A 26,811-nucleotide genomic window follows, 5' to 3' on the forward strand; every position below is an offset into this window, starting at 1 on the left:
CGCACACTGCACACCGCACTTATATCATAATCCCACACCCCTCCGACACATCAGCACTTTTAACCTTGTACCCCTACTTCGGCCGACTCAGTTTTTAATAATGTCTTGTCGTATTGCCATTGTTATTGTTTTTCTGCTTAACTGTTTTTATTTGCTAGATGTTGTATTGTGTATTGTGTTGGGCTTCGGCCTATTGTAAGCCGCATCGAATCCTCCGGGAGATGCTAGCGAGGTACAAATAAAGTTAATAATAATAATAATAATAATAATAATAATAATAATAATAAGGTCTTTAGCCTTCTTTGTCCAAGAGTGCTGATGCCTCATTGAACATAGAACTACAGTTAGGAGTAGTCCATGCCAAACCTCTTCTAAATAAATCTTGCTCACAACCTCTGAGGATGCTTGTCACAGATGCAGGGAAAACGTCAGGAGATAATGCTTCTAGAACATGGCCATACAGTCTGAAAAACCTACAAGAACACAGTGTTTCCAGCCATGAAAGCCTTTGACAATACATGTTTATGGAGGTTGAGAAGCTGAGAGAAGCACCTCTGCCAAAGATCTCAAGGCCAGTGTGGGAGAACATTGTAGAACATTGTGCCTAAAACAGAGTCATAGTGTTAGAAGATATCATAAGGGTTATCGAGTCCAATCCTCTTCTGCCATGCAGGAGCACACCACCAATGTACTCCCCAAAAATTGTCATCTAGTCTGTTTCAAAACCTTCAGTGAAGGAGACTCCATCACTTACCAAGGCTACATATTCTGTACAACAACTCTTACTTAATGTTAGTTGAAATCTCTTTTCCTGTAGTTTGAATCCATTGTTACATGTCCTAGTCTCTGGAGGAGCAGAAAACACGTTGGTTCCACCTTCAATATGATACGGCTTCAAAAATTTAACAATGGTGATCATGTTACTGCTCAACCTTCTCTTCTCCAAACTAAATGTACTCAGCTTCCTATGCAGTGACTTAGAGGGCATATTTTCAGATACCCCAAAGTTGTATTTTGTTCCAGATGCAGATCTAAGTTCTGGGGACAGGTGGAAGTGCTTAAATCTCTTGCTTCTGAAATTAGGTTACAAATATTAACACACACCAACTGTGTAAAAGTCTGGTCTCACGATGAGCGGAAAGATCAAGGTTGTGTTTATTTTGATAGGCAAATGGCCTGGATGGGGAATATCTCTTTTCTGGCACCTTGAAATCTTTCCTCTTGGCCACCTCTTTCCTTTCTTCTTTTTTCTATTCTTGAGCTAGTCAATTAAAATGAACTCTTCTCATAATTTAATCCTGCAGCCACAGCAGAAGTCCGAGGCAGGAAGAAATGCAGGGAGGTGAGATGCTAATTAAATCCTGCTGAACCCAGCTTGTTTCATATTCAGGGCTTTTTTGCATTGCTTCAGGGAGAATTGGAGTGGGGGGGGGGGGAGCAGCAAGTATCAACCTTTATGTTTTACCTGAGCATTATATTCAATGTATTACATTTGGACATGTATAGCCAAGTTAATAAATGATGATCCTTATGCTGAAAGTGAGCCTTCAAGTCATGTTCAACTTATGGCTATGAAGTTTTCTGGGACGAAGAATTCATGACTTGCCCAAGGTCACCCAATGGGTTTTCATGGCTGAGGAGCAATTCAAACTTCATTCTCCAGAGTCATGATCCAACTCTCAAGAACGTGCAAAGTCAAGAATAAACATTTCACTGGAGTCTGGTTTTCTTTTGTAAAAGGGTCATTCATGATTGACATCCCTGACAATTTTCAACTTCTACAAAGTTGCAGAGATACAACAGCCCATGAATCTTTTTATTCTTATCTAAGACTGTTTAGTATTGTTAGTTGCTTTTAGCTCATTTAAGAGAGAAAATAGAGGAGCAGGAGCAGGAGGAGGAGTGCCTCAAAGCTCTCAGAACAGCCTATAAGAAATTGAACACTATGCACCAAATCAGAAACAAAGCATTAAAATGGGCCCAAAAAGTGGTATTTTTGATATCAAAAACCATGACACCCCCCAAAATACCATCTTAAACCACAAGGAAATTGGTCAATAATAAGCCGAAACAGTTACTGGGCACAATGTTGCATCACATTCGATCCAGTGAAAATGGAAGCAGTGCCAAAATGGGTAAAGAATGGCAATTCCACCTATTGTCCCCACAATTGTCCACTCTTGCACTATAGGAATGCTAAGTATCTTATTGAGGTTGGGAAACCACGTTGTTTGGGTGGATGGGGCAAAAGTATTGGGTGGTGTTTACATTTGTTGCTGTACTTTTCAGGGGTTTTAAAAATACAGTACAACTCACCCACTTCCAATTCATGGGACTGGTAGCTGTGGTTTCAATGATCTACATGTGACAAAATATTTCCTCGTACAACCCACCCACCTCCAATTCATGGGATTGGTAGCCGTGGTTTCAATGATATACATGTGACAAAATATTTCCTCTCTAGGCAATTTCTAAGTGTTCCAAGACAACCCTGTGATGTTCTTGGGGCAAAAGGGCTTGCTATTACCCCTGGTTTTGCATTTAGTTGCAAAGTTTGGGAATGTATCCCTCGGAGATACAGGAGTTGTACTGTATTCAAATAATGTTTCAGTTGTCGCAGACAACCTTCTGGGAATGCCTTGCATCCACCGCAGCATTTTATTCCCACTCTGAAATGAGGTTTCTATTATTTCTGAGATATATCAGAAAAAGCCTAACCTTTGCTCCTTTTTCTTTTAAAAAAAACATCTTTCAAATCCCTTGCAATCCATCGATGCAATTGCAGTGTTGCACTATATCACTATAACTCTAAAACAAACCAGCCAGGGAAGAGAAAATCCGACCTTCAGACCATGGGACTAACTCAGCAAACCATGTCCCAAATTTTTTTTTGAAAAAGATATACGGAACAGTCCTAACACAGACCCAAGAATCATTATAGAATATCCTGCAAAATAAGAATGAGTGTGAATGCAGAAGACAATTGGGAAATCCAAACTTCTTTAGACCAATCTGGAATACTGCTGAAGAAAACTTTTCTATCCCCAGTCACTTCTGATTTTCCTGACTATCAGCTAAATAGCTCTAACCAGCAGTGGTGTATATTTGACATACCATCACAGCTAACTTTTTTGGTCATTGTGTGAGTCACAAATCTGTCAAATTCTCTGCCAAACTCAACTTGTAAACAGCTAACACAAACATGCACAATGGTTATGTTTTCAGAGGACAGGGACACATCCATAAATTTCCTTGCTTCATCTTGTCCAACAAGTCATACAGAATTCAATCACTTTCATACCTAGAGATACACACACACACACTAAACAGTTTTCCTCCCTCCTTCCTGTCTAATTACCTATTGATCAAAGGCACAATTTACAGCACAAACAAGGGTCCTCTTTTGAAGCTAAAACATGTTGACAACATCATTACCGCCCTCCGCCTCCCCTTGTTTAGCATCAGATTGATCATCAACTGTAGAACATTTCACAAAGTCAATTACCAAGTTTTTAATCATTCCTTTTGTTTCAGCCCCCTGAGAGATGAGGAAAATCTGAGAGCAGAAGCACAGCACATCATTGCACTGTGGCATTGGAGTTTTTCAAATCCTATTCATCCGTAGCTATCTGTCCCTAGCACATCTCACTTTGGGGGGGAACATAGGATTTCATTCCACTAAGCTGCCCTTGTGTCCTTAGACAAATGAGGGATTTGGACTCCCAAGTCTCTCCTAACCAAAGGACTTTAGAAGGCTACAAGACCATGGCTGGGACATCAATTCCATTGAGTGGGATCTACTGAAAATCAACAAGCTCTCATCATAATACAAGAAGGATATTGAAAAGCTAGAACATGTCCAGAGAAGGGCATCCAACATGGTAAAATGTTTGGATGCCAAGTCCTACAAGGAATGGCTTAGGGAGTTGAGTAAGCATAGACTGAAGGAGAGAAGGTTAAGAGCTATGACAGCTATGTTTAAATATTTGAAAAGATGGCAAATTGAGGAGGGCCAAGCTGCTCTAGAGACTTGGACATGGAACAATGGATTCAGATTACAAGAAAATATAATGCCATCTAAACATTAGAAAGAACTTCTTGGCAGAGATGTTCAAACAGCAGAATATGTTGCCTTGGAGTTTGAGTTTCTGGAGATGTTTAAACAGAGGCCATCTGCCATGACTGCTTTGCTTCTCTCTTTCTGCATTGCAGGGGATTGGACTAGATGGCCCTTGTCGTCTCTTCCAACTCTATGATTCTATGATTGTAAATGTCATCTGGGTTTTAATCACAAGGTTGACTTGGCAGAGTTAGTTCAGAGGGGGGTTGCCCTCACCTTTTCCTGAGGCTGAAACAAGCTCAAGGTCACTCTGTGGGTTATCACGAATGAGTGAGGATCTGAAAATTTTCTACTCCAACACTTAAGTTACTATGTCATACTGGCTCTCCCTCCATTCTCCACGGGAGATAATTTCTAATTGGGGTAATTTGTGGATACACAGACATACCTTTTGGGTGAATTAGTCCCAAAGTTCTAAAGGTTCTTTTTTCCCTTCCAAGAAGATTTATTTGTTGTGTCAGGGCAACCAGTCAACTGTATTACATTTCTAACAGAACGAAAACAAACAGACAGACAAAATACAAAATTTGCGAGTTTGGTAGTTGATTAAATGTCCTTTGACCAGTATCTGGCCACTTGGAGTGCTTCTGGTGTTGCCGCAAGAAGGTCCTTCATTGTGCATGTAGCAGGGCTCAGGTTGCATTGCAGCAAGTGGTCTGTGGTTTGCTCTTCTCCACATTCGCATGTCATGGAATCCACTCTGTGGCCCCATTTCTTGAGGTTGGCTCTGCATCTCGTGGTGCCAGAGCGCAGTCTGTTCAGCACCTTCCAAGTCGCCCAGTCTTCTGTGTGCCCAGGGGGGAGTCTCTCATTTGGTATCAGCCATTGATTGAGGTTCTGGGTTTGAGCCCGCCACTTTTGGACTCTCACTTGCTGAGGTGTTCCAGTGAGTGTCTCTGTAGATCTTAGAAAACCATTTCTAGATTTAAATTGTTGATGTGCTGGCTGATACCCAAACAAGGGATGAGCTGGATATGTCTCTGCCTTGGTCCTTTCACTATTGGCTGCTTCTTCCCGGCGGATGTCAGGTGGTGCTAGAGATACCAAAAATTAGTATCTAATTTTATACTAATTGCTTTAATTGCTTTTTCAGAAAGCAGGTGGAAACCAAATCTGATAATGTATGTTGTTTAAATTTAGGCTAAGCAGTGTAATTTCTCCAGTGGTGTAGGGCGCAGACACCCCGTGATAATGCGGCATGTCTCATTAAGAGCCACATCTACTGTTTTAGTGTGGTGAGATGTGTTCCACACTGGGTATGCATACTCAGCAGCAGAGTAGCATAAGGCGAGGGCAGATGGCTTCACTGTGTCTGGTTGTGATCCCCAGGTTGTGCCAGTCAGCTTTTGTATGATATTGTTTCTAGCATCCACTTTTTGCTTGATTTTCAGGCAGTGCTTCTTGTAGGTAAGAGCACAGTCCAGAGTGACTCCCAGGTATTTGGGAAGATGACCCGGTAAGATATTGTAATACTGGAAAGAACAAACCACATTTCTAGCCTGAGCATATTTTCCTTGGAGTTTGATAGGGTTGTGATGGGGAATATATATATATTTCAGCAAATGTGACAACAGATGACAGGTGGGTAGCTCGCTGTTCAATATTATTTTGCTGTTGCCCATCATAAGCTGTTACTGCTTTGGGGGAGAGGGGAGAATTACATTCCCGTGCTTTGCTTTGAAATCCTGAATCCCCACCACCACCAAACACCAATTAAATTGTCTGCTGACAGAAACAATTCGATTAGATCTCTTAAACCTGTCATATGCCAGAATGATAAACAAGATACCAAGTGCAGCAGCTTCAATTGAGCTAATAGCCATCATTCATGGGTCCAAGATAACAAAGAAACAAACTACATTTTGATGCTGGAGGGAAGAGCAATAATAAGGGGGTAATTTAAGCCCAGAGCTCAGTTGCAGAGCATATGTTTTGGATGCCAAAAGTCACAGGTTCAATTTCCTCAAAGGCAGAGCTGACTATGCTTCCCAGTTTAGGATACAATGAAGTCACTTCCAGTTTACTTCTGGTTGTTAAAGAAGTTTTGTCCTAGGCTTTGCATGACATTGGGGAACCAACATGTGGCCAAAATACTCCCATACTCAGATAGGACATTTGGAGGCACAATTGTTGGTCCTCAAGAGCCTCCAAAAACTGTGCCGAGAGAGCACATGTAGGACATACTTTGCCCATCTTTGTGGTAATGCCACATTTGGAAAAAATGGAAAATATTGATTACACTAAAATAACCACCTTGTGTTACCCTTGGATATATTAGCTAGAAAATGCTGTCCTGAATTTATGAAGTCAGTAGTAAAAGGATCTTTGGGTAGAGCTTAACAAAAAAAAATTGAAAGTAAATATTCATGTTACGGCAAAACACAGTTTTATCAAAACTGCTGAAATAAGGCAGCCCTTTTTATATTATTCCTCTACATAGGTGCAGAATATATTCAGATTTTCTCCCATATTCTAACATTCGCATAGGAAGAAAATAAAACCAAGCATCAACCCAGTAATTACAAATCCTAAAGGCTCATTTTGGCAAATGTAGTTTTTTCCTTACTGTTATGTGATGATGAATACTGATTAGTTTGATTCCCAGGAGGAACAGAAAATGACTGGTGCTTCAATCAGAGATGGAGATAGATGAGAGATCAGGATAAATGAGCACATTTGAATTGCAGATACATAGTAAGGAAGTTGTAAGACATTCCTTGAAAGAGTTTGATCTTTTTTTAAAAAAAAAATTTATGCGCCTTCCCACTCCTAACAATCTTTCACCTTCTGTTGAATGCAAAAACCTGCTACACGTGAATAGGAAGCAGAGCTGTTTGCAATTTTGCTGACCTTATCAAACATTTCTGTTTCAAAGCTCTCCAGAAGTTTCTTCTAAGCAGATAGCTCAATATGTTGCTTTAACATGTTTTGATTTTGGGTGTTTGAGTATAAAATGCACAGCAAAGTTGCATCCATTCAGTGAGGAATGGGGGATATTAGACCCCGCTCCCATATTGTTAGGCTGCAACTCATTATTGTTTATGTCACCAAGAGTAGTTGAGAGCTGCAGTTCAACAATAATTGAATAGGCACAGATGTATCCAAATGCAATGGGAAAGGAGATCGTCTGTAAGAGCTATAAGCAGTCCATTAGTTGATAAGCTCAGTAGCTTGGAAAACCAAGACAAGCTTAGGGAGCACACAAGAATAGACAAAGTCCAATTCCAAATAAAGCAGGGCAGAGTCTTCAAGTCTTGGATGCCTTTTTTCCTGAGAGGGAGACAGATGTTGCTTACAGCATCTAATGAGTGTTCGACACCTGCTTTATCTAGCCAGGGTGATTGTTATTTTTTTGTTGTTGTTGTGTCAGGAGCGACTTGAGAAACTGCAAGTTGCTTCTGGTCTGAGAGAATTGGCTGTCTGCAAGGACATTGCCCAGGGGACGGCTGGATGATTTGATGTTTTTATCATCCTAGTGGGAGGATTCTCTCATGTCCCCACATGAGGAGCTGGAGCAGATAGAGGGAACTCATCTGCCTCTCCCCAGCTTCGAACCTGCAACCTGTCGGTCTTCAGTCCTGCCGGCACATGGGTTTAACCTACTGCACCACCAGGGATTGTTAAATGGGAAAGGCTGAGGAAACCCCCTGAGCTACAGATGTGCCAATCTCCCCTCAAACACTTTTGCACTGTTACTATCCCAAAGGGAGGTACAGAACTAATGAGAAGCAGGAAGGAATAGCATGGAATCAGGTTGTCAGGCAGACTGCTTCCAGTCCTATAAGCCTGTCTGGATTTTGGGATCTTTCACAGCAACCCTTAGATATCCATGACAGGCCATTTTCTGTAGTGACCACCAGCTTCCCAAAGGAAAATAAGCTGGCTCCACCTTTAGATAACTTTTGCCAGGCAAACAAACCATGTTACTTTTGACAGAGCTTTGACTTTTAGATTTATTTTCAGACATTTTTAAAAATACAGTATGACTCCTGAACCCGTGGGCACAATTTCACCAACATACATCTGATGAAAAATGTTCTTTCTAGGAATGTTTGGGGTCTTCCAGGCAGTTCTATTATATGTTTGTGCCGGAAGTCAATATTCCTGAAGCGGATACTTCTTTGGGAATTTTCTAGGTCCTCTAGAATGATGCTATAGGAGTTGTTCATTTCAGTAGAAATCGCTATTATCCACTGTTTTCAGTTTCCACAGTAAGATCAGGAATGTATCCCCCAATTTGGAAATTTAATTGCTTTCCAATTTCAATAGAAATCACTATTATTCACTGTTTTCAGTTTTCATAGTAAGATTAGGAATGTATCACCCATGGATATGCTGATTGTACTGTATTTTGTTCTGTATGGAGATGTGATTTGATTGTCTGTCACTGTATGTCCTAATTCGGCAGGGAAAATCCCAACATATCCTCGGCCGTTCCATTTTTTTAGCTGCGTTTAAAATGTCCTGTTCTTCATCTTCCTCTCACTTTATTATTTGTTCCTTGGTTGATTTCAATTGCTGAAAACTCAGTGTGCTTCCAGACAGTGTAAAAATACGGTTAAATAACTGTGTTTAAACATCGTGAGACTTGACAGAAAGTCCAGACTGTCAGTCCCGGTAAATGGTCCCATGCCATCCTAACACCTTCCTTTGCAGTGGATTTTACAAATCCACAAGATGTTTTTTTTTAATTATCTCTGAGATGCCCTGGACCATATATACGCTCATCCAGAGATCCCAATGTACACAAAAGCAGATTTCTTATTCTATCTCTTCACCCAACTGTGAATATCACAAAGATCAGAACAAAGGAATGGTTGCAGAGAGTTCTAATTGTAATTGCTTTCCACTTGTGCTTCTTTTTAGCCACCTGTGTCTGTGGCTCCATTTTTTTTACAACCCAATCAGCTGTGTTGGGCTTTTAAAACACACGTGTGTATTGGAGAAGCCTTTTTTTCATGCCAGGAGCAGCTTGAGAAACTGCAAGTCGCTTCTGGTGTGAGAGAATTGGCCATCTGCAAGGATGTTGGACACCCAGATGCTTTATCATCCTGTGGGAGGTTTCTCTCATGTCCCCGCACCAGAAGCTGGAGCTGACAGATGGAAGCTCACCCTGCTCCCTGGATTTGAACTGCCGACCTTTTGGCAAGCAGTCCGACCAGCACAAGAGTTTAACCTACTGCACCACTGGGGATCAGAAGGAAGTAACGTGTTTTCCACGACAGCAAGTCATGAGAAAATGTGTACCTTATAAACATGTGCTTTTCAGCTGTGAACCTGATTCTGCACACACTTTCCCCAAATGTCATTTAGCCAACCCCTTTTATCCCGGTTTCTTCCGGGTTTTTTGCTATGTGTAGAAGGGCCCTGAGTCCAAAGTGCAAAAGAAGTTAACACTCAAGGAACTTTGTGGGGAAAGCTCACTATTCCCAATAGGCTTAGGCAAAAGCAAGCTGCTGAAGTCTCTCTTAGCCTGTCTGTTCTCCCTCACTAATAACTTATCATTTGAATATACTCTGATTTTGTGCATCCATTTATATCCTATTTTTCATCTGTGAAATGTTGGATGGTGGCTGGGCCTGGGGCAAAAAATGTATACATATTTTCAACAGAAACAAGCAAATCAGGAAGTCTTGAAAAAAACCAATATTTACTTCCATTTTCTGATTACACTCCTTCAACCCCATGCATTCATATCCTTAATTATAGCTGGTAATTCTAGAAACTTTGCTGATGCTGATGCTCATAGTTCCTGGAAAAAAGAGATTCTCAGCTAATTGCACCATCTAGCGTTAAATCAAGGCAAAGACATGGAGGAAGCATTTTAGAATAATGTATTTTAATTCATATCTGAAGTCGATAACATTGTTTGGCTTGCAAAACCACTTTCAAATGGAATTATTCCAAATTTCCTGTGCATTATAGCATAAGCAAGGAAGGTAATTTGATTCTGCCAGAGGACATCCGATATGCAAAACGTAGGACATAATGTTTATCTAAACAAGTGGATATTGCTGGTAATTTGGGATTCATGAAGAGACAAGAATTTGTCTTGTTATTAAATGAGGTGATTTAAGATTCTGCATCCCGTGTTCTTATTACCTCTCTCCACCACCAGCAAGGCGATAATGTGTAGAGTTTCATTTGCTTCAAAATAATACAAGTTCAACTTGGAGCTTGTCTGCATTAGTATTCACCCTAAATAAGAAGATACATGTGCCAGGTTAATCTGGGACATGTGTGCCCCTGAGTTGCCATAGGCCTTGTATGTACCTGCTTTTTAAAATCATGTCAGAAGTGACTTGAAAACTGGCAAGTTGCTTCTGGTGTGAGACAATCGGCTGTCTGGAGAGACATTGCCCAGGGGATGCTCAGATGTTTTACCATCCTGTGGGAGGCTTCTCTCATGTCCCTGCATGGGAAGCTGGAGCTGACAGAGGGAGCTCACCCCGTCTTGCAGATTCAAACCACTGACCTTCAGGTCAGCAGTTCAGCTGGCACAAGGGTTTAACCCATTGCACCACCACATCTCCTTTATGTACCTGCTGAATGTGGAGTTATGTGTCCAGATGGTCCAGCCTGCGCATCCTCTTATCAATGAGCCATCATTGTTAATCACCAGCCTAGCCAGGGTCTATATGTGGACTAAGGCAGTGGCTCTCAACCTGGGGTCCCCAGATGTTTTTGGCCTACAACTCCCAGAAATCCCTGCCAGTTTACCAGCTATTAGGATTTCTGGGAGTTGAAGGCCAAAAACATCTGGGGACCCCAGGTTGAGAACCACTGGACTAAGGCATAAAAGCCATCTTGATCCCGTCAGACAGAAAAAAGTCTTGGACCATTTCTGCTTTAGCAAGCAGGTTCTCAGAACAGTTGGCCAAGAGTATTCCAGGCTATGAATGGGTACAAGGCCCAGGTTGAAATGAAAAGCAGATATTCCCAAAATCCAGGACTAGAAAAGATATTTGTCTACCTCCAACTTTAGTTGTCCAACTGAAGCAGGTGTTCCCATTAAAGCAGAGAGATGTTCCTCTGAAGCAGGAAAGGGCAGACTTCCCCTTGGAGACCTAGGAGATGGCTAACCCCATGTCTCCCTACTGCCTATAGTACACAGCAACTGATGTGTCTCAAAAAACTTCTGAGTGGTCAATATAGTCTTAAGTCACTCATTTGTTCAATTTTAGCCATAGGTCAGTGGCAGCTGTGCCTTCCATGCCCTGATATGGAGAGTCCACACCAGATTATAATTCAAAAGAAGCTATCAAAAAACTTTCTCCAAAGTAGGTCCCATTGCTTGAAAGTTCTAGTTAAAACATAGACACATATCACCATGGATGTTACTACACACTACAAGGTTTCCCCTTAATGATCTACATTATGTGGCAGTAGAATATGAATTCTCAAACTTGGCACTATACAAGTGCTGGCTTTAGCACAGCAGGTTAATCAACAGCTGCAGCTACAATAAATCTTGCCAACCAAAAGGTTGACAGTTCGAAGCTGGGTCAAGGTGAGCTCCTGACCTTCAGCCCAGCTCCCGAACCCACCTAGCAGATCGAAAACAGCAGTAGATTAATAGGAACCACATTAAGCAAGGACGTATTTTAGGCATGGTGTTTCGGGGGAAAGTTCACGAACAAAGAAAGTTATTTGACAAGGGGGTGGAGCAACAGCACCCCCTATGGCTGGAATGTAGCACAGCCTCCAAAAGATGCCAAAGATGAGAATAAGCCTAAATATACCTCTATCTGTTGACTGTCTTGTCATTGTATATTTATTTATTTATTTACAGTATTTATATTCTGCCCTTCTCACCTCCGGGCAGATTACAATGTACATATACATGGCAAACATGCAATGCCATTAGACGTACAACATATACAGACAGACACACAGAGGCAATTTAACATTCCAGCTTTCCAGCTTCACGAGGACATGCTCGATTCCGGCCATAGGGAGAGCTGCCACTTCACCATCCACTTGTGACACCGAGTCCTTGATGGAGTACTTCCTCATTCTTACACATGTTGCTGGAAGGTTTTATGATGTCGTAACTTAGTTAAATTAGCCTCCCTGCATAAAGCAGTACGTAAATTTCCTACTTGACAGATGCAACTGTATTTTGGGCTCCATATGTCAACAGCAAGCTAGACTATTAATGGTCGGGAGCTCACTCTAACCCGGGCTGGTTTTGAACTCATGACCTCTCAGTCAGTAGTGATTTAATGCCGCTAGCTACTAACTAGTTACACTACAGCCCGGTCCATATAATCGGCATTGAATGTTTGCCATATATGTGTTCTGTGATCCGCCCTGAGTCTCCTTCAGGGTGAGAAGGATGGAATATAAGTACTGTAATTAATTAATTAAATAAATAAAACCCACTGACTATACTTGATCTGGGCTCCCTCTTTTCGGCTCTGGTGTTAGGCGACCATTTAAATTCCCCACAATATTGAGGTGGCACTGTGGGAAACCAAAGTGGTGGCACCAGAATGGATCTACTGTTGCCAGGTGAGCCCATGAAGGAAATTATTGGTTGCAATGAAGTGCCATGAGCACTAAGTTGAGGTTCTCTCAGTTCTGAAGTCAACTGAAATCTAACCAACCAACTTTCACTTTAAAGACACACAATGCATTTTTTCCTGTGCCATCGAACCTGAACATATTTTGCAGATTGATTTTGCAGATTGTTATTGCACAACCATATAGAGGAAAGTGAGTACATTACCAAAAAAAGAAGTCCTTTTCACCCCAAAACTCTCAGCACTCGTATTTCAAAACATAAATTGAAAAAGCAACAACAGGTAAACAGCTCAGCAATCAACAACCTCATGGTGGCAACCACAGTGTTCTTTCCTCATATAAAAGAGTGATGGGTTAATTAGTGGAAATGCTAGACAGAACAATGCACCAATCCATAACAAGTTCTCAACTGCACTATAATCCAGTGGCAAACTTTGCACAAAGCAACACGCAATAATAACTTTTAAGATAAGACACCTATATTTAGTTATTCACATGCTTTCTATGATTATCTTTAACAAGAGTTCTCAATGAAAAAACTTTACAAACCTTCAATGGTGAGATGTGCGACTGAAGGACGTATCCATGGACATTTTCTATCTGCGATAAATTCTTTTCGGAGACGTGAACTAGTTCTGGCCCTCTCACGTCGTGAGTTAAACGAGGTAAACTATGATCATGTGGGGCATCGTCATCTTGGTAGCGATACTTCTACAAGGAAGAAAGAAAAGGAGAAAGAAAGATCGGTTAGGAATGGTGGGAGAGATTTCTACATCTTTCAACATGATCATTTGATAAACATTCAAGAATAATCCTTAGCTCTAAATCCTATTAGTCCCAGTTGGAGTAGACCCATTTAGTCAGCATCGGTCAGCATTCCTATCGGGCACTAAAGAGCAATTTTCCTGCCTAGGCATTCCACAAGACCAGAAGCAATGCTGTGGCCAAGTGAGTAGAGAAAGTCCATGCTTCTTGCAGTCTTTCCTTGGATAAAGCTCTTCTTTTTGGCTATTGTACTCAGAGATGGGATGGAACCTTTTTTGATTAGAGCTAAGGTACAGTATATACCAGCCATGGGCAAACTTCGGCCTTCCAGGTGTTTTGGACTTCAACTCCCACAATGCTGGTTGCTTCTGGCATTCAAGCAGGGAGCTTTGAGATAGTAGAACAGAAGCTTTCCGAAGCTCTAGGTGCTCTTACTGCCTATTACAGGGAAAACCAGCTGATCCCCAACCCATCTAAAACACAGACATGTGCCTTCCATCTCAAGAACAGAGAAGCATCCCGAGCTCTGAAGATCACCTGGGAAGGAATCCCACTGGAGCATTGCAGCACACCCAAATACCTGGGAGTCACTCTGGACCGTGCTCTGACCTACAAGAAGCATTGCCTGAACATCAAGCAAAAAGTGGGTGCTAGAAACAATATCATATGAAAGCTGACTGGCACAACCTGGGGATCACAACCAGATACAGTGAAGACATCTGCCCTTGCGCTGTGCTACTCTGCTGCTGAGTATGCATGCCCAGTGTGGAACACATCTCACCACACTAAAACAGTGGATGTGGCTCTTAATGAGACATGCCGCATTATCACGGGGTGTCTGCGCCCTACACCACTGGAGAAATTACACTGCTTAGCCAGTATTGCACCACCTGACATCCGCTGGGAAGTAGCAGCCAATAGTGAAAGGAACAAGGCAGAGACATCTCCAGCTCATCCCTTGTTTGGGTATCAGCCAGCACGTCAACGACTTAAATCCAGACATAGTATTCTAAGATCTACAGAGACACTCACACCTCAGCAAGCAAGAGTCCAAAAGTGGCAGGCTCAAACCCAGAACCTCAACCAATGGCTGATACCAAATGAGAAACTCCCCCCTGGGCACACAGAGGACTGGGCAACTTGGAAGGCGCTGAACAGACTGCGTTCTGGCACCATAAGATGCAGAGCCAACCTTCAGAAATGGGGCTACAAAGTGGAATCCTCGACATGCAAGTGCGGAGAGGAGCAAACCACTGACCACCTGCTGCAATGCAACCTGAGTCCCGCCACATGCACAATGGAGGACCTTCTTGCAGCAACACCAGAAGCACTCCAAGTGACCAGATACTGGTCAAAGGACATTTAATCAACTACCAAACTCACACATTTTGTATTTTCTCTGTTTGTTTGCTTTGTTCTGTTAGAAATGTAATATAATTGACTGGCTGCCGTGACATGAGAAATAAATAACTCCCACAATTCCTAACAGCCAATAGTATATACCAGGCATGGGCAAACCTCGGCCCTCCAGGTGTTTTGGACTTCAACTCTCATAAATCCTAACAGCCAATAGTATATACCAGGCATGGGCAAACTTTGGCCTTTCAGGTGTTTTGGACTTCAACCCCCACAATTCCTAACAGTCAATAGTATATACCAGGCATGGGCAAACTTTGGGCCTCCAGGTGTTTTGGACTTCAACTCCCACAATTCCTAACTGCCAATAGTATATACCAGGCATGGGCAAACTTCGGCCCTCCAGGAGTTTTGGAGTTCAACTCCCACAATTCCTAACAGCGAATAGGAATTGTGGGAGTTGAAGCCCAAAACACCTGGAGGGCCAAAGTTTGCCCAAGCCTGGTATATACTATTGACTGTTACCCATAGAAAAGTCTACCTACATTTGGGGAATTGATTTATAATTAAAGTTTCTAGACTTATACAAGAACATATATGGTATATGAGGTTCCATCTACACTGCCAAGTATCTGAATCCAGATTATCTGATTTGAATTGAATTATATGGTACTGCAGTTATTTATAATCCAGTTCAAAGCAGATAATCTAGATTCAGAAACTGGATTATATGGCAGTGCAGATCCAGCCTCACTGAGGCCCCTTCTACACTGCCTTACAAAATCCAGATTATCTGCTTTGAACTGGATTACATTAGTCTACACTGCCTTATAATCCAGTTAAAAGCAGATAATCTGGATTTTATATGGCAGTGTGGATCCAGCGTGAGAGGTGACTGAAGGGACTAGATCTGTGGCTCAAGAGGAATACTAACGTGTTTAGAGATTTTAAAATCTGGTATTTTTTCCAAGCATTTGGAAAGTCATAACATGTGGCCAGTGAGCTATATTTATTCTGCCTGGCAATTCTCAAATCATGTCAAACCAGCTGTAAGAGTTGCCACCCTTTTCTCCAAATAGTTGCTGTTGGGCAGAGGGACCCTTTCTACACACACACACACACACACACACACACGTCCATGGAACTTCAGAGAATCACAAAAGAACAGGTGGATGAGGAATGCTAATTACAAATCAGTGCCTTCTTCTACGAAGGGGGCATTATGTACTGCCAACCCACAGCAGATATTTTAAATCCCCTGTAATTACCTCTAATGGAGCAGTACAGACTGTGCTGCTGTGAGCTATTAAATGGAAATGTGGCCATCTTTTAAAAGCACACAAATTTAAATCCCTGTTTGTTTGTTTAAAAACATTAAATGGAAGTAGTAATGTCTCAAGCTCTTCGAGGATCGCCAGGTCAGCAGCAAACACGTGCCTTGAGATTTCAGGGCCAAAATGTTGGAGTACATATCCTTGAGAAGTGACAGCGGAGTATCAGGCAAAGGTTGGGAGAAGAAATGAAGTACTTCTGGCTACCTTGAGTGCATCTACACTCTAGATCAGTGGATGCTAACCTATAGTCCATGGACCACCATTGGTCCACAAGAACTAAAATATGGTCCACAGCCTCATCGTTGCAACTAGAGACACTGGTCTCGCAAAATCCTCTTACAGTGCCAAGGCTTATTAAATATGGTTTTCTGTGGGCAAGCAGATGACAACTACTGGATGGCATATGTTCTGTATCAGAAACTAGAGCTGATGTGGTCTATCCAATGCAATTTTCTGAATCAATACCATAAATAACCAAACCAAATCTAAAATTGACCCAAAACTGATTCAAAACCCTTTTGGTACTAATGTTGGAGAGTGATTCCTGGTCAAGTGCTCCCTGGTCAAAAAACGTTAGAAAATGTTGACCATTTCCTCTACCTTGGCAGCCACCTCTCCACAAAAGTCAACATTGACACTTAATTACAACACCGCCTGAGCTCTGCAAGTGCAACATTCTTCCAAATGAAGCAGAGAGTGTTTGAGCACTGGGACATCCATAGGGAGACCAAGGTGCTTCTTTATAAAACGACTGTCCTCCCAACCCTGCTATATGCCTGCGAAACCTCGACTGACTACAGATATCAAACTCAACTCCTGGAACAATTCCATCATTGCTGTCTCCAAAAAATCCTAAAAAATTATTGGGAAGACAGGTGGCAAAATGTTAACATGTTGAAAGAAGCAAAGACCACCAACACTGAAGCAATGCTCCTATGCCATCAACTCCATTGAACTGGCCATGTTGTCCAAATGCCTGATCACCGTCTCCAAAAGCAGTTACTCTACTCCCAACTCAAGAATGGGAAATGTAATGTTGATGGACAGAAAAAGAGATTTAAAGATGGGCTTAAAGTCAAGCTTAAAAACTGTGGCATAGACACAGAGAAGTGGAAAGCCCTGGCCCTTGAACACTCTAGCTGGAGATCAGCTGTGACCAACAATGCTGTAGAATTTGAAGAAGTACGAATGGAGGGTGAAAGGGAGAATGTGCCAAGATGAAGGTGCATCAAGCCAACCCTGACCGGGACTGCCTCCACCTGGAAACTGATGTCCTCACTGTGGGAGAACATGCAGATCAAGAATAGGGCTTCACAGCCACCTATGAACCCACTGCCAAGACACTAAATTTGGTGAACCATCATCCTCAGGCTACGAAGGATCGACTAAGTAAATAAGTAAGGTCAAAAAAAGGTTGGGACCCACTGCTGTAGTTTGAATACAAATTGACAACACTTTAATTGCCATGGCTCAATATTATGGAACCCTGGGATTCATACCCCAGACTTATAAGGCTATCATTCCACTATAGCAATAGTTATACCTAAGTAATCCTGGAAGGATTTGTAGTTTAAGGAGGACCATTTAGACTTCTCAGCAGAGGATGAAGTTTTACCTCCAAACTGCAAATCCTGCCAAACTGCAAATCCTAGAATCCCATACGAGTGGAATCATGCTGCTTAACCATCCAGTGTGAATGGGTCCTAGTCACTTCCTCTCCCCAGCCTCAGCTCTTCCTGGTTTGTTTTGGTTTTAGGTGGGTAGCAATGTTATGCAAGCAGAAAATGCAATTAACACCTTCATTCTGAGATATTAAGACCTGTCACCAGCTGAGAATAAACAGACTTTGAAGTCACCTTGCCCACACACACAAAAATCAAACTTTTTCCTTTATGTTTTTTGTCTACAACTTTTTCTCCCTGCTTAAAAGCCCAGCAAATTCCCCTATTTATAAGTTGATGTTCTCAGACACAGCAAACATGCCTCCTTCCAAACAGCCCTGAATTTCACTCAGTGCACTTGAAGATGAACCATCTAGACATTCCTCTCTTAATGAAAATTGTTACTTTTTTTAAAGAAAAACAATTTCCAACTAAAGAAAACCCCAAAGATTTCTTTTAAGTGATCAAAGACTAAACTGCACCTGGCAGGTCTAAAAATGAGTGTGTGTGTTTGGGTCACCTCTTGAGCTGGTCAACCCATGAATTTTTCATAGGGATTTTAAGGCAAGGTGTACTCAGAGGTGGTTTTGTCAGTTCCTTCCTTTGAAATATAGCCTACCGCACCTGGTATTCCTCAGAAGTCTCCCACACAAAAAACTAACCAGGACTTACCCTGCTTAGATTCCAGGCTCAGATGAGATCCGAGTCTTTTAGGGTATTTGGACTTTATAGGTCTAAATGTTATTGCGTTGTTGTAGGTTTTTTCGGGCTATATGGCCATGGTCTAGAGGCATTGGCCATATAGCCCGAAAAAACCTACAACAACCCAGCGATTCCAGCCATGAAAGCCTTCGACAATACACTAAATGTTATTCCCTAAACTTCAAATTTCATGATTCCATAAAATGGAAAATAGTAGTTCAAGTGAGTTACCCATTGGTTATTAGGGTTGTGCTTTTGGGGGAAGCCTTGCCCCATTATGTGTTCCGGCTTTCGATGGGGGCCCCAATCTTATTTTTGTGAGCCACCCAAAATCAGAAGGGTTGTTTTCGGTTCTTTTGGTTCAGGGCCTCAAAAATTGGATGATTATTGGGGGTGGGCTTCCCACCCACTGGCTCCCCTTTCTGATGTGCATTCTTCTTACCTGGCACCTGCTGTTTCTACTCTAGAGTAAATGGCGCTTAACTGGAGGCACTGGCAGGTGCGTGTGCACTTTCTGGGCCTGCCTGCATGCCACATTACACACACACTTTCCTTGGAAAGAGAGAGCATGTGTGGCAACACGCACTTTCCTTGGAAAGAGAGTGCATGTGTGGCAACACACAATTTCCTTGGAAAGAGCTTGCATGTGTGGCAGGGTGTGCAGACAGGTCTAGAAAGTGTTTGTGTCTGCTAGTGCCTGCAGAAGAGCTGCTCATACTCTAGAGTTAAGAGACACTCAGTTGCAGGCTCACTTCAGGCTTGTCTGCATGCCTCACCACACACACCCCACCACATTCTTCAAGAATGCATGTGTGGTGGGGCATGCAGGCATGCCTGGAGTTCACCTGCAGCCAAGCTCCGGGCCTTCCTGCTTGCACGCCCCACCACACATGCACTCTCTTTCCAAGGCAAGGAGGCAAGTTTGGATGCACACAAAAGCAGGCAGATTTTCATGTGGGGTGGAGGCTTCCCATTTCATGCTTCCAAAGAAATGGAAGACACAAATGAAAAGATCGAAACTGTAGGAACAAATTCCATGAACAGCTCTATTGCTTATTATATCAAAATCCAGAATTTTGGCCCAGAACCAACCCTCGAGAAGGCTGAGAGGGGATATGATAGCCATGTATAATTATGTGAGAGGAAGCCACAGGGAGGAGGGAGCAAGCTTGTTTTCTGCTTCCCTGGAGACTAGGACGCGGAACAATGGCTTCAAACTACAAGAGAGGAGATTCCATCTGAACATGAGGAAGAACTTCCTGACTGTGAGAGCCGTTCAGCAGTGGAACTCTCTGCCCCGGAGTGTGGTGGAGGCTCCTTCTCTGGAAGCTTTTAAGCAGAGGGTGGATGGCCATCTGTCAGGGGTGATTTGAATGCAATATTCCTGCTTCTTGGCAGGGGGTTGGACTGGATGACCCGTGAGGTCTCTTCCAACTCTTTGATTCTATGATTCTACATGAAGTTGGGTTATACATGAGTGTATATATGGTATGTAGCATGAAAGGAACCTTGAATGATGGACCTTTACTTGCTCCTACTGACGGTTTTTTAATACTAAAAAAAAACCAGTCTGCTCTTTAATGCTGTATAACTAGCCTCAAGTTTGTGTTTTTTCATCTTGTAGTTGCAGGTCTGAAACACAAGATGGCACAACAACCATCTTGATCAAGGGGCCAGAATGGAGAGATTCTATAAATGAATCATGAAAGGTGGTGGTAAGAGGGAAATAATAGCAATCTTGACTTCAGTAAACCAGAAATTGTTTTTTTTTTAATCCACTAAAAAGATCTATTTAAAGACTTCAGCTTCTTTAATAAGAACACTTTATGTGAGCAATCAATTGTATTTAAGGAGAGCAAAAAGATTCAGAAAAAGTCATTAGAAGCAAGCTGTAAGATGCACTCCTGCAGGGACCTATTGATTTTCTTGAAGGTTAACATCAACATGAACTTTACATATTGACCAGGCACCTGGAAATGTGGGTTGCTGTAGGTTTTTTCGGGCTATATGGCCATGTTCTAGAGGCATTCTCTCCTGACGTTTCGCCTGCATCTATGGCAAGCATCCTCAGAGGTATTGAGGTCTGTTGGAACTAGGAAAATGGGTTTATATATCTGTGGAAAGACCAGGGTGGGGCAAAGAACTCTTGTCTGCTGGAGCTAGGTGTAAATGTTTTAACTGACCACCTTGATTAGCACTGCCTGGAGCAATCTTTTGTTGAGAGGTGATTAGATGTCCCTGACTGTTTTCCCTCTGCTGTTTTGCTGTTTGTTTGTTTGTGGTTTTGCTAGTTTAGAGTGAGCACCATGCCAAGCTTTCAGAGCCTTAGGCTTGGTCTCTAATGATGTCACAGGGTTAGTCCTCTGTGATGTCATAGGGTGAGTCCTTGTGATGTCATTAAGCATAGCAGCTACCATTCCTCAGTGCATATAGGATAATAGGTGTATTTAAAGATGTATTGCATATAAACATGAAATGTATGCTGTGGAAAATAAATTTCACCTAAATGTTAGGAAGGGCATCCTGACAGTAAGAGCTGGAATACATTGCCTTGGAGTGTGATGTTTTTAAATAGACTTCTGTTGGGATAGTGTATTCCTGCGTGGCAGAATGGGGTTGGACTGGATGGTCTTCGTGGTCTCTTCCAAATCCATGTTTCTATGATTCTATATGAAAAATTCCACTAGATAACAAAATTTGAAAAATTTTCTGCTCCTGGTCTGAAAGTGTTATTCTTGTTTAAATCTGCAGTGCTTACTTTAAAAGTAGTTGATATACTCCAGAAATATCATTTTTGTGGCTGCCACAAACAATGTTGACTTGTTTGAGACTATATGAGATATTCATTTTAAAAACTATAGAAAAATGTGCTGCAGTTTAATAAACTTTTTATGTTTTTAATGATACAACCAATTAGGAAATGTCATTTATAACCCAGGAACAAAAATTGTGTTATATGGTGTTATTTCTCTGGGGAATTTAATTATTCTATGCTGTGCATCTAAAGGGAAAAACACATTTTCAAGGGAAAGCCTTTCAAATAGCTCGGGAAACTCACAGCAACCCAGTGATTCTGACCATGAAAGCCTTTGACAACACACTGAATATCTAAACTTTTCGTAGCAGAGAAGTCAGCCATAGCAGAGCACCCGATGAACCAACTTGGACACAGCATATTATTTGAGAACACAGAAATGCTGGACCACTCTCACAACCACCATGTCAGACTACACAGAGAAGCCACTGAAATCCACAAGAATGTGGACAATTTCAACAGAAAAGAGGAAAGCATGAAAATGAACAAAATCTGGCTACCAATATTAAAAAACTCCAAAATTACAACAGCAAAACAACAGAGAGGAAACAAACAAGGACATCTAATCACCTCTCAACAAAAGTTTGCTCCAGGCACTGTCAGGCCTTGAATTGCTAATCAAGGTGGTCAGTTGAAACATTCACACCTAGCTCCAGCAAACAAGAGTCCTTTGTCCCACCCTGGTCATTCCACGGATATATAAACCCTTTTTCCTAGTTCCAACAGACCTTACTACCTCTGAGGATGCTTGCCATAGATGCAGGCGAAACGTCAGGAGAGAATGCCTCTAGACCATGTCCATATAGCTCGAAAAAACCTGCAACAACCCAGTTTTCCTAGCTTTGTCTCAACAGTCGTTTTAGCACTGTTTTTTACAATATGGATTTAGTTATACATGCAAACAAGTTTTTGAGCAGAAGAAACAAACTTCTTGGTTCTATTTCAACCACTCACCAAATCACTGCTTTTAAAAATACAAGAGAGTTAGAAGTTCAAACAAACTAACCTTTCCAACCAAAGAGAGTGTTTTCCAAATTCTCTTTTTCACACATTGTTCTATTAATCCCTGTCTCTTATTACAATCAAGTTGTGACCTCCACTCTTATTGCCAACCATTGTAATCATAATAATACTGCTAATAATCTCCGAATCTTTAAGAGATCATAATTGTGTGGATCACAATGACAGGGCAACCGAAACAAACTCAGCAATCATGTCGATTCAAAAGCAAGCCTCGTCAACTTGAAAGGACTTAAGAACTTTAAAATGGTGAGAATATAATCCAAACATAGTTTCAGGGGGTTCTGGGAAGTAGGGCGAAGAGTTAAAGAAAGAGAAAGGGAAGATAAGGGAGATGAATATGCAGTGATCCTCCATATCCACAGATTCAGAATCCATAGACTCAACTATAAAAAGGTAAAGGTTGTCCCCTGACATTAAGTCCAGTCATGTCTGACTCTGGGATGTGGTGTTCATCTCCATTTCTAAGCCGAAGAGCCAGCGTTGTCCATAGACACCTCCAAGGTCATGTGGCCAGCATGACTGCACGGAGCACTGTTACCTTCCCGCCGGAGCGGAACCTATTGGTCTATTCACATTTGCATGTTTTCAAACAGCTAGGTTGGCAGAAGCTGGGGCTGACAGCGGAAGCTCACGCCGCTCCCTGGAATCGAAACTGTGACCTTTCAGTCAACAAGCTCAGCAGCTCAGCGCTTTAACCCAGTGTGCCACCAGGGGCTCCCAGACTCAACTATACATGGCTTGAAAATATTCCTCCCATCTACCTTGATGCCTATTTCAATTTTGCCATTTTATATGAGAGACAAGATTGTATCATGCCACTGTAAATAATAGGACAAGCATCCATAGATTTTGCCATCTGCAGGAGTATCCAGAAACCAAACATCCGCGTATACCAAGGACCCAAAATGTTTGCTCGTAGCTACATAGTAGAGATATTCAGAGAAGCAGTTCCGGAGATCATATTAGATGTGGCTTGAAGATCTATTGCCAGAGGAAGCACAGATCCATGATAATAAGCATCAAGTTGTTGGACCCTATTCCCAGTAGAGTGTCAGTAATAAGAGACTAGATAGCTCACAAGGTCTCTTCCAACTCAAGGATTCTATGATCCCAGAGCAGCCATTTAAATAGGAATTAATATGCTACCTGAGAGTAATGGATGCTCCCACTTGGGTTAGTTCAGTGTGCTTCCATGCTGACCTTTCCCTAATTGCTATGCCCTGATGTCTGAAAAGCTTTGGAGAAAGGATAGGTCAAGGATAGGTGGTGAACTTTCTCTGACATTCCTCCCTTCCATGAAGTTAGTCAGTACAAGCTAGGAATTGTACTCCTCCATCTCTCTCTCACACACACACATTTCTGTAAAAAAAAAAAACCATTTTAGAGTTCTCATCATGCTTCTAGGAAACATCATGGGAAATTTTGCTATTTCTCCCCTATTATTTATTTATATCATTTCTATCCTGCCCATTTCAGCCCGAAGTCAATTCAGGCATACAGAACCAGCACAATTAAATGCCACATATAAATACATACATGTCTCAATTAAAAGCAATTAAATGATATCATAATACATATAAAAACCATAGAAACAATAAAAATTATATAAATCTATAAAACCAATGTTTTCCAGTTCAAATTCCTCATCCGTTTACATCGTCTTCACCATTCTGTGTTCATATACCTATTTGGGTTTATCTGGTCACACTGAAGTTCCAAACACTTGCTTGCTCAAAAAGCCAGGTCTTCAATCTTTTCCAAAATGTCAGGAGGGAGGGGGTCGATCTAATATCCTTGGGCAAGGAGTTCCACCGCTGAGAAGGCCCTGTCTCTCGTCCCTGTCAAACGCACCTGTGAGGCAAAAGGGGTTGAGAGCAGGGCCTTCCCGGATGGTCGTAAGTTCCTAGAAGGTTCATAGGGGGAGATGTGTTTGGATAGATAAGCTGGGCCGGAACCATTTAGGGCTTCATAGGCTAAAGCCAGCACTTTGAATTGTGCCCGGTAGCAAACTGGCAGCCAGTGGAGCTGATGCAACAGTGGAGTTGTGTGCTCCCTGAGCGCAGCTCCCATTAGTAACCTGGCTGTCGCACGCTGCACCATTTGAAGCTTCCGAGCAGTTTTCAAAGGCAACCCCACGCAGAGCGTGTTGCAGTAGTCTATTTGAGATGTAACCAGAGCATGGAGTACTGCGGCCAAGTCAAACTTCCTAAGGTACAGGTGCAGCTGGTTCACTAGTTTTAGCTGTGCAAATGCTCCCCTTGTCACTGCCGAGACCTGGGATTCCAAGCTCAGCGATGAATCAAGGATCACTCCTAAGCTGTGAACCTGCGTCTTCAGGGGGAGTGTAACCCCATTCAACACAGACTGTAACCTTTGCTCTGTTCGGCCTTGCAACTGACCAGGAGTACCTCTGTCTTGTCTGTATTCAATTTCAATTTGTTCGTCCTCAGCCAGACCGTCACAGCAATCAAGCACCGGTTCAGGACCTGAACAGCCTCCTTAGTAGCAGGTAGGAAGGAGTGACAGGGTTGGATGTCATCTACGTGCAGGTAACACCGCACCCCAAAACTCCAGATGATCTCCCCCAACGGCTTCATGTAGATGTTAAACAACATGGGGGACAGTATTGAGGCCTATGGGTTTTAGGTCCAGGAGAGGGCTTTTTAAAAATCCTGAAAGTAAACTTGAAGCTGATTCAGGATCTTCTAGAATAAGCTATCTGACTTTTCTGCTTCTCCATTAAAGACTTGTGATCCCAGAATACTTGCTGTTGATGATGATAATGATATCTTCAAGCCTTTTTCTGATTTATGGCAATGCCAAGATGAACCAATCATGGGCTTTTAATGGCAAAATTTGTTCAGGGGTGTTGTCTTTACCTTCCTCTGTGGCCCCTTCCACACAGCTCTATAAAATCCACATTGAACTGGATTATCTGGCAATGAGGACTCAGATAATCCAGTTCAAAGCAGATATTGTGGATTATTTGCCTATATATTCTGGGTTAAATGACCATGTGGAAGGGCCCTGTAGCTGTGAGACTGTGACCTGCATGCTTGAGCTGCATTCGAACCCTAGCCTTAGTCCAACACTCAAACCACTACATCACAGTCTCTGAAATCTGTTGTTCAACATTTCAGACAACCTTTTCAGCTCTTGACAGATTATTCAAAACAAAGCACACCAGTGAAAAAAAACATAAGAAATGTCAAGATTCATTTAGATCATCATCAAAACAACAACTTGGTGCAGTCAGTTCTGCATTGCCAGGGGGAAATGTGAGCACGTATTTCTCACACACATCCGACTCCTGTGCAACACAGGATGACTGAAATTGAGAAGAGGATGATGAGTGGGGAGATGAAACTAAATTGATAGGCAGGAAATTGAGGAGAGAGGACTTCCCAGAGTCCCATTCTTGGGGGAAAGGTAGGATATAAATAAAGTGATTGACTTCCCCACAAACTACCTTATTAATTTTTGAAGAGCTTTCAAAAGTTACTTCCTCAACTAAAACTCTTAGAATTTCCCAAACCACTGTCTACAGAGGATTGAAACTCGCGAAGGCGGATCTGGCCGGAGTGGTCCATGCCTTGGTCACCTCCAGATTGGATTACTGCAATGCGCTCTACGTGGGGCTGCCCTTGAAGACAGCTCGGAAGCTCCAACTGGTCCAACGATCAGCAGCCAGGATGCTAACGGGGGCCCCTTACAGAGAGAGGTCAACCCTCCTGTTTAAGGAACTCCACTGGCTACCGTTTATATTCCGAGCCCAATTCAAGGTGCAGGTGCTTACCTACAAAGCCCTGAACAGTCTGGGACCAGCCTACCCGCGTGACCGCATTTCCATCTACGAACCCACGCGTTCTCTTCGGTCATCTGGGGAGGCCCTGCTCGTGATCCCACTAGCGTCGCAGGCGCGCTTGGTGGGGACGCGGGACAGGGCCTTCTCCGTAGTGGCCCCCCAACTCTGGAACACCCTCCCCAAAGACCTTAGACAGGCCCCTTCATTGGCTATCTTCAGAAAGAACTTAAAAACCTGGCTTTTCCGATGCGCCTTCCCAGATTAGGAAATCTCCACTACCGAGTCCCACAAGCACTTTACCAGAACCAATGATTGCTGCAGATTGCACATCGCACTTGCCCTGGAAGCCCTATATACACCTCCTGTCAAATCAGCACTTTTAATCCTTATACCCACCTTTTGGCCCGGCCCAGTTTTATTGTGTTTTAATGTACTGTGCTTGTTGTTTATTTTACTTTAATTAGTTTTAATTGTTTGATTTGCTTGATTGTATTGTTATGTTGTATTGTTGTGGCCTCGGCCTGTTGTAAGCCGCATCGAATCCACTGGGAGATGCTAGCGGGGTACAAATAAAGTTTAATAATAATAATAATAATAATAATAATAAACACAACTGGAAGTCACCATATCTGGGAAGGCTTGGATACATTAACTCAGGTCATCATTCCTGATGAGGAGAAGCCCATATTACTACTACTATTATT

General features: G+C 42.3%; 1 protein-coding gene across 16 annotated transcripts in view; it reads right to left on the reverse strand.

Annotated features, from left to right (window-relative positions):
- Window positions 1–26,811, reverse strand: part of DLG2 (discs large MAGUK scaffold protein 2) — a 1,355,349-nt gene that overhangs the window by 615,215 nt on the left and 713,323 nt on the right. For all 16 annotated transcript variants that reach the window (XM_067466492.1, XM_067466491.1, XM_067466494.1 and 13 more), the window contains one exon: window positions 13,196–13,357. In XM_067466492.1, the coding sequence (XP_067322593.1) occupies window positions 13,196–13,357 (162 nt within the window). The remainder of the gene's footprint in view (window positions 1–13,195; window positions 13,358–26,811) is intronic.

This window comes from Anolis sagrei, chromosome 3 (assembly GCF_037176765.1).
Source record: "Anolis sagrei isolate rAnoSag1 chromosome 3, rAnoSag1.mat, whole genome shotgun sequence".
In the NCBI taxonomy this organism is placed as follows: Eukaryota; Metazoa; Chordata; class Lepidosauria; order Squamata; family Dactyloidae; genus Anolis; species Anolis sagrei.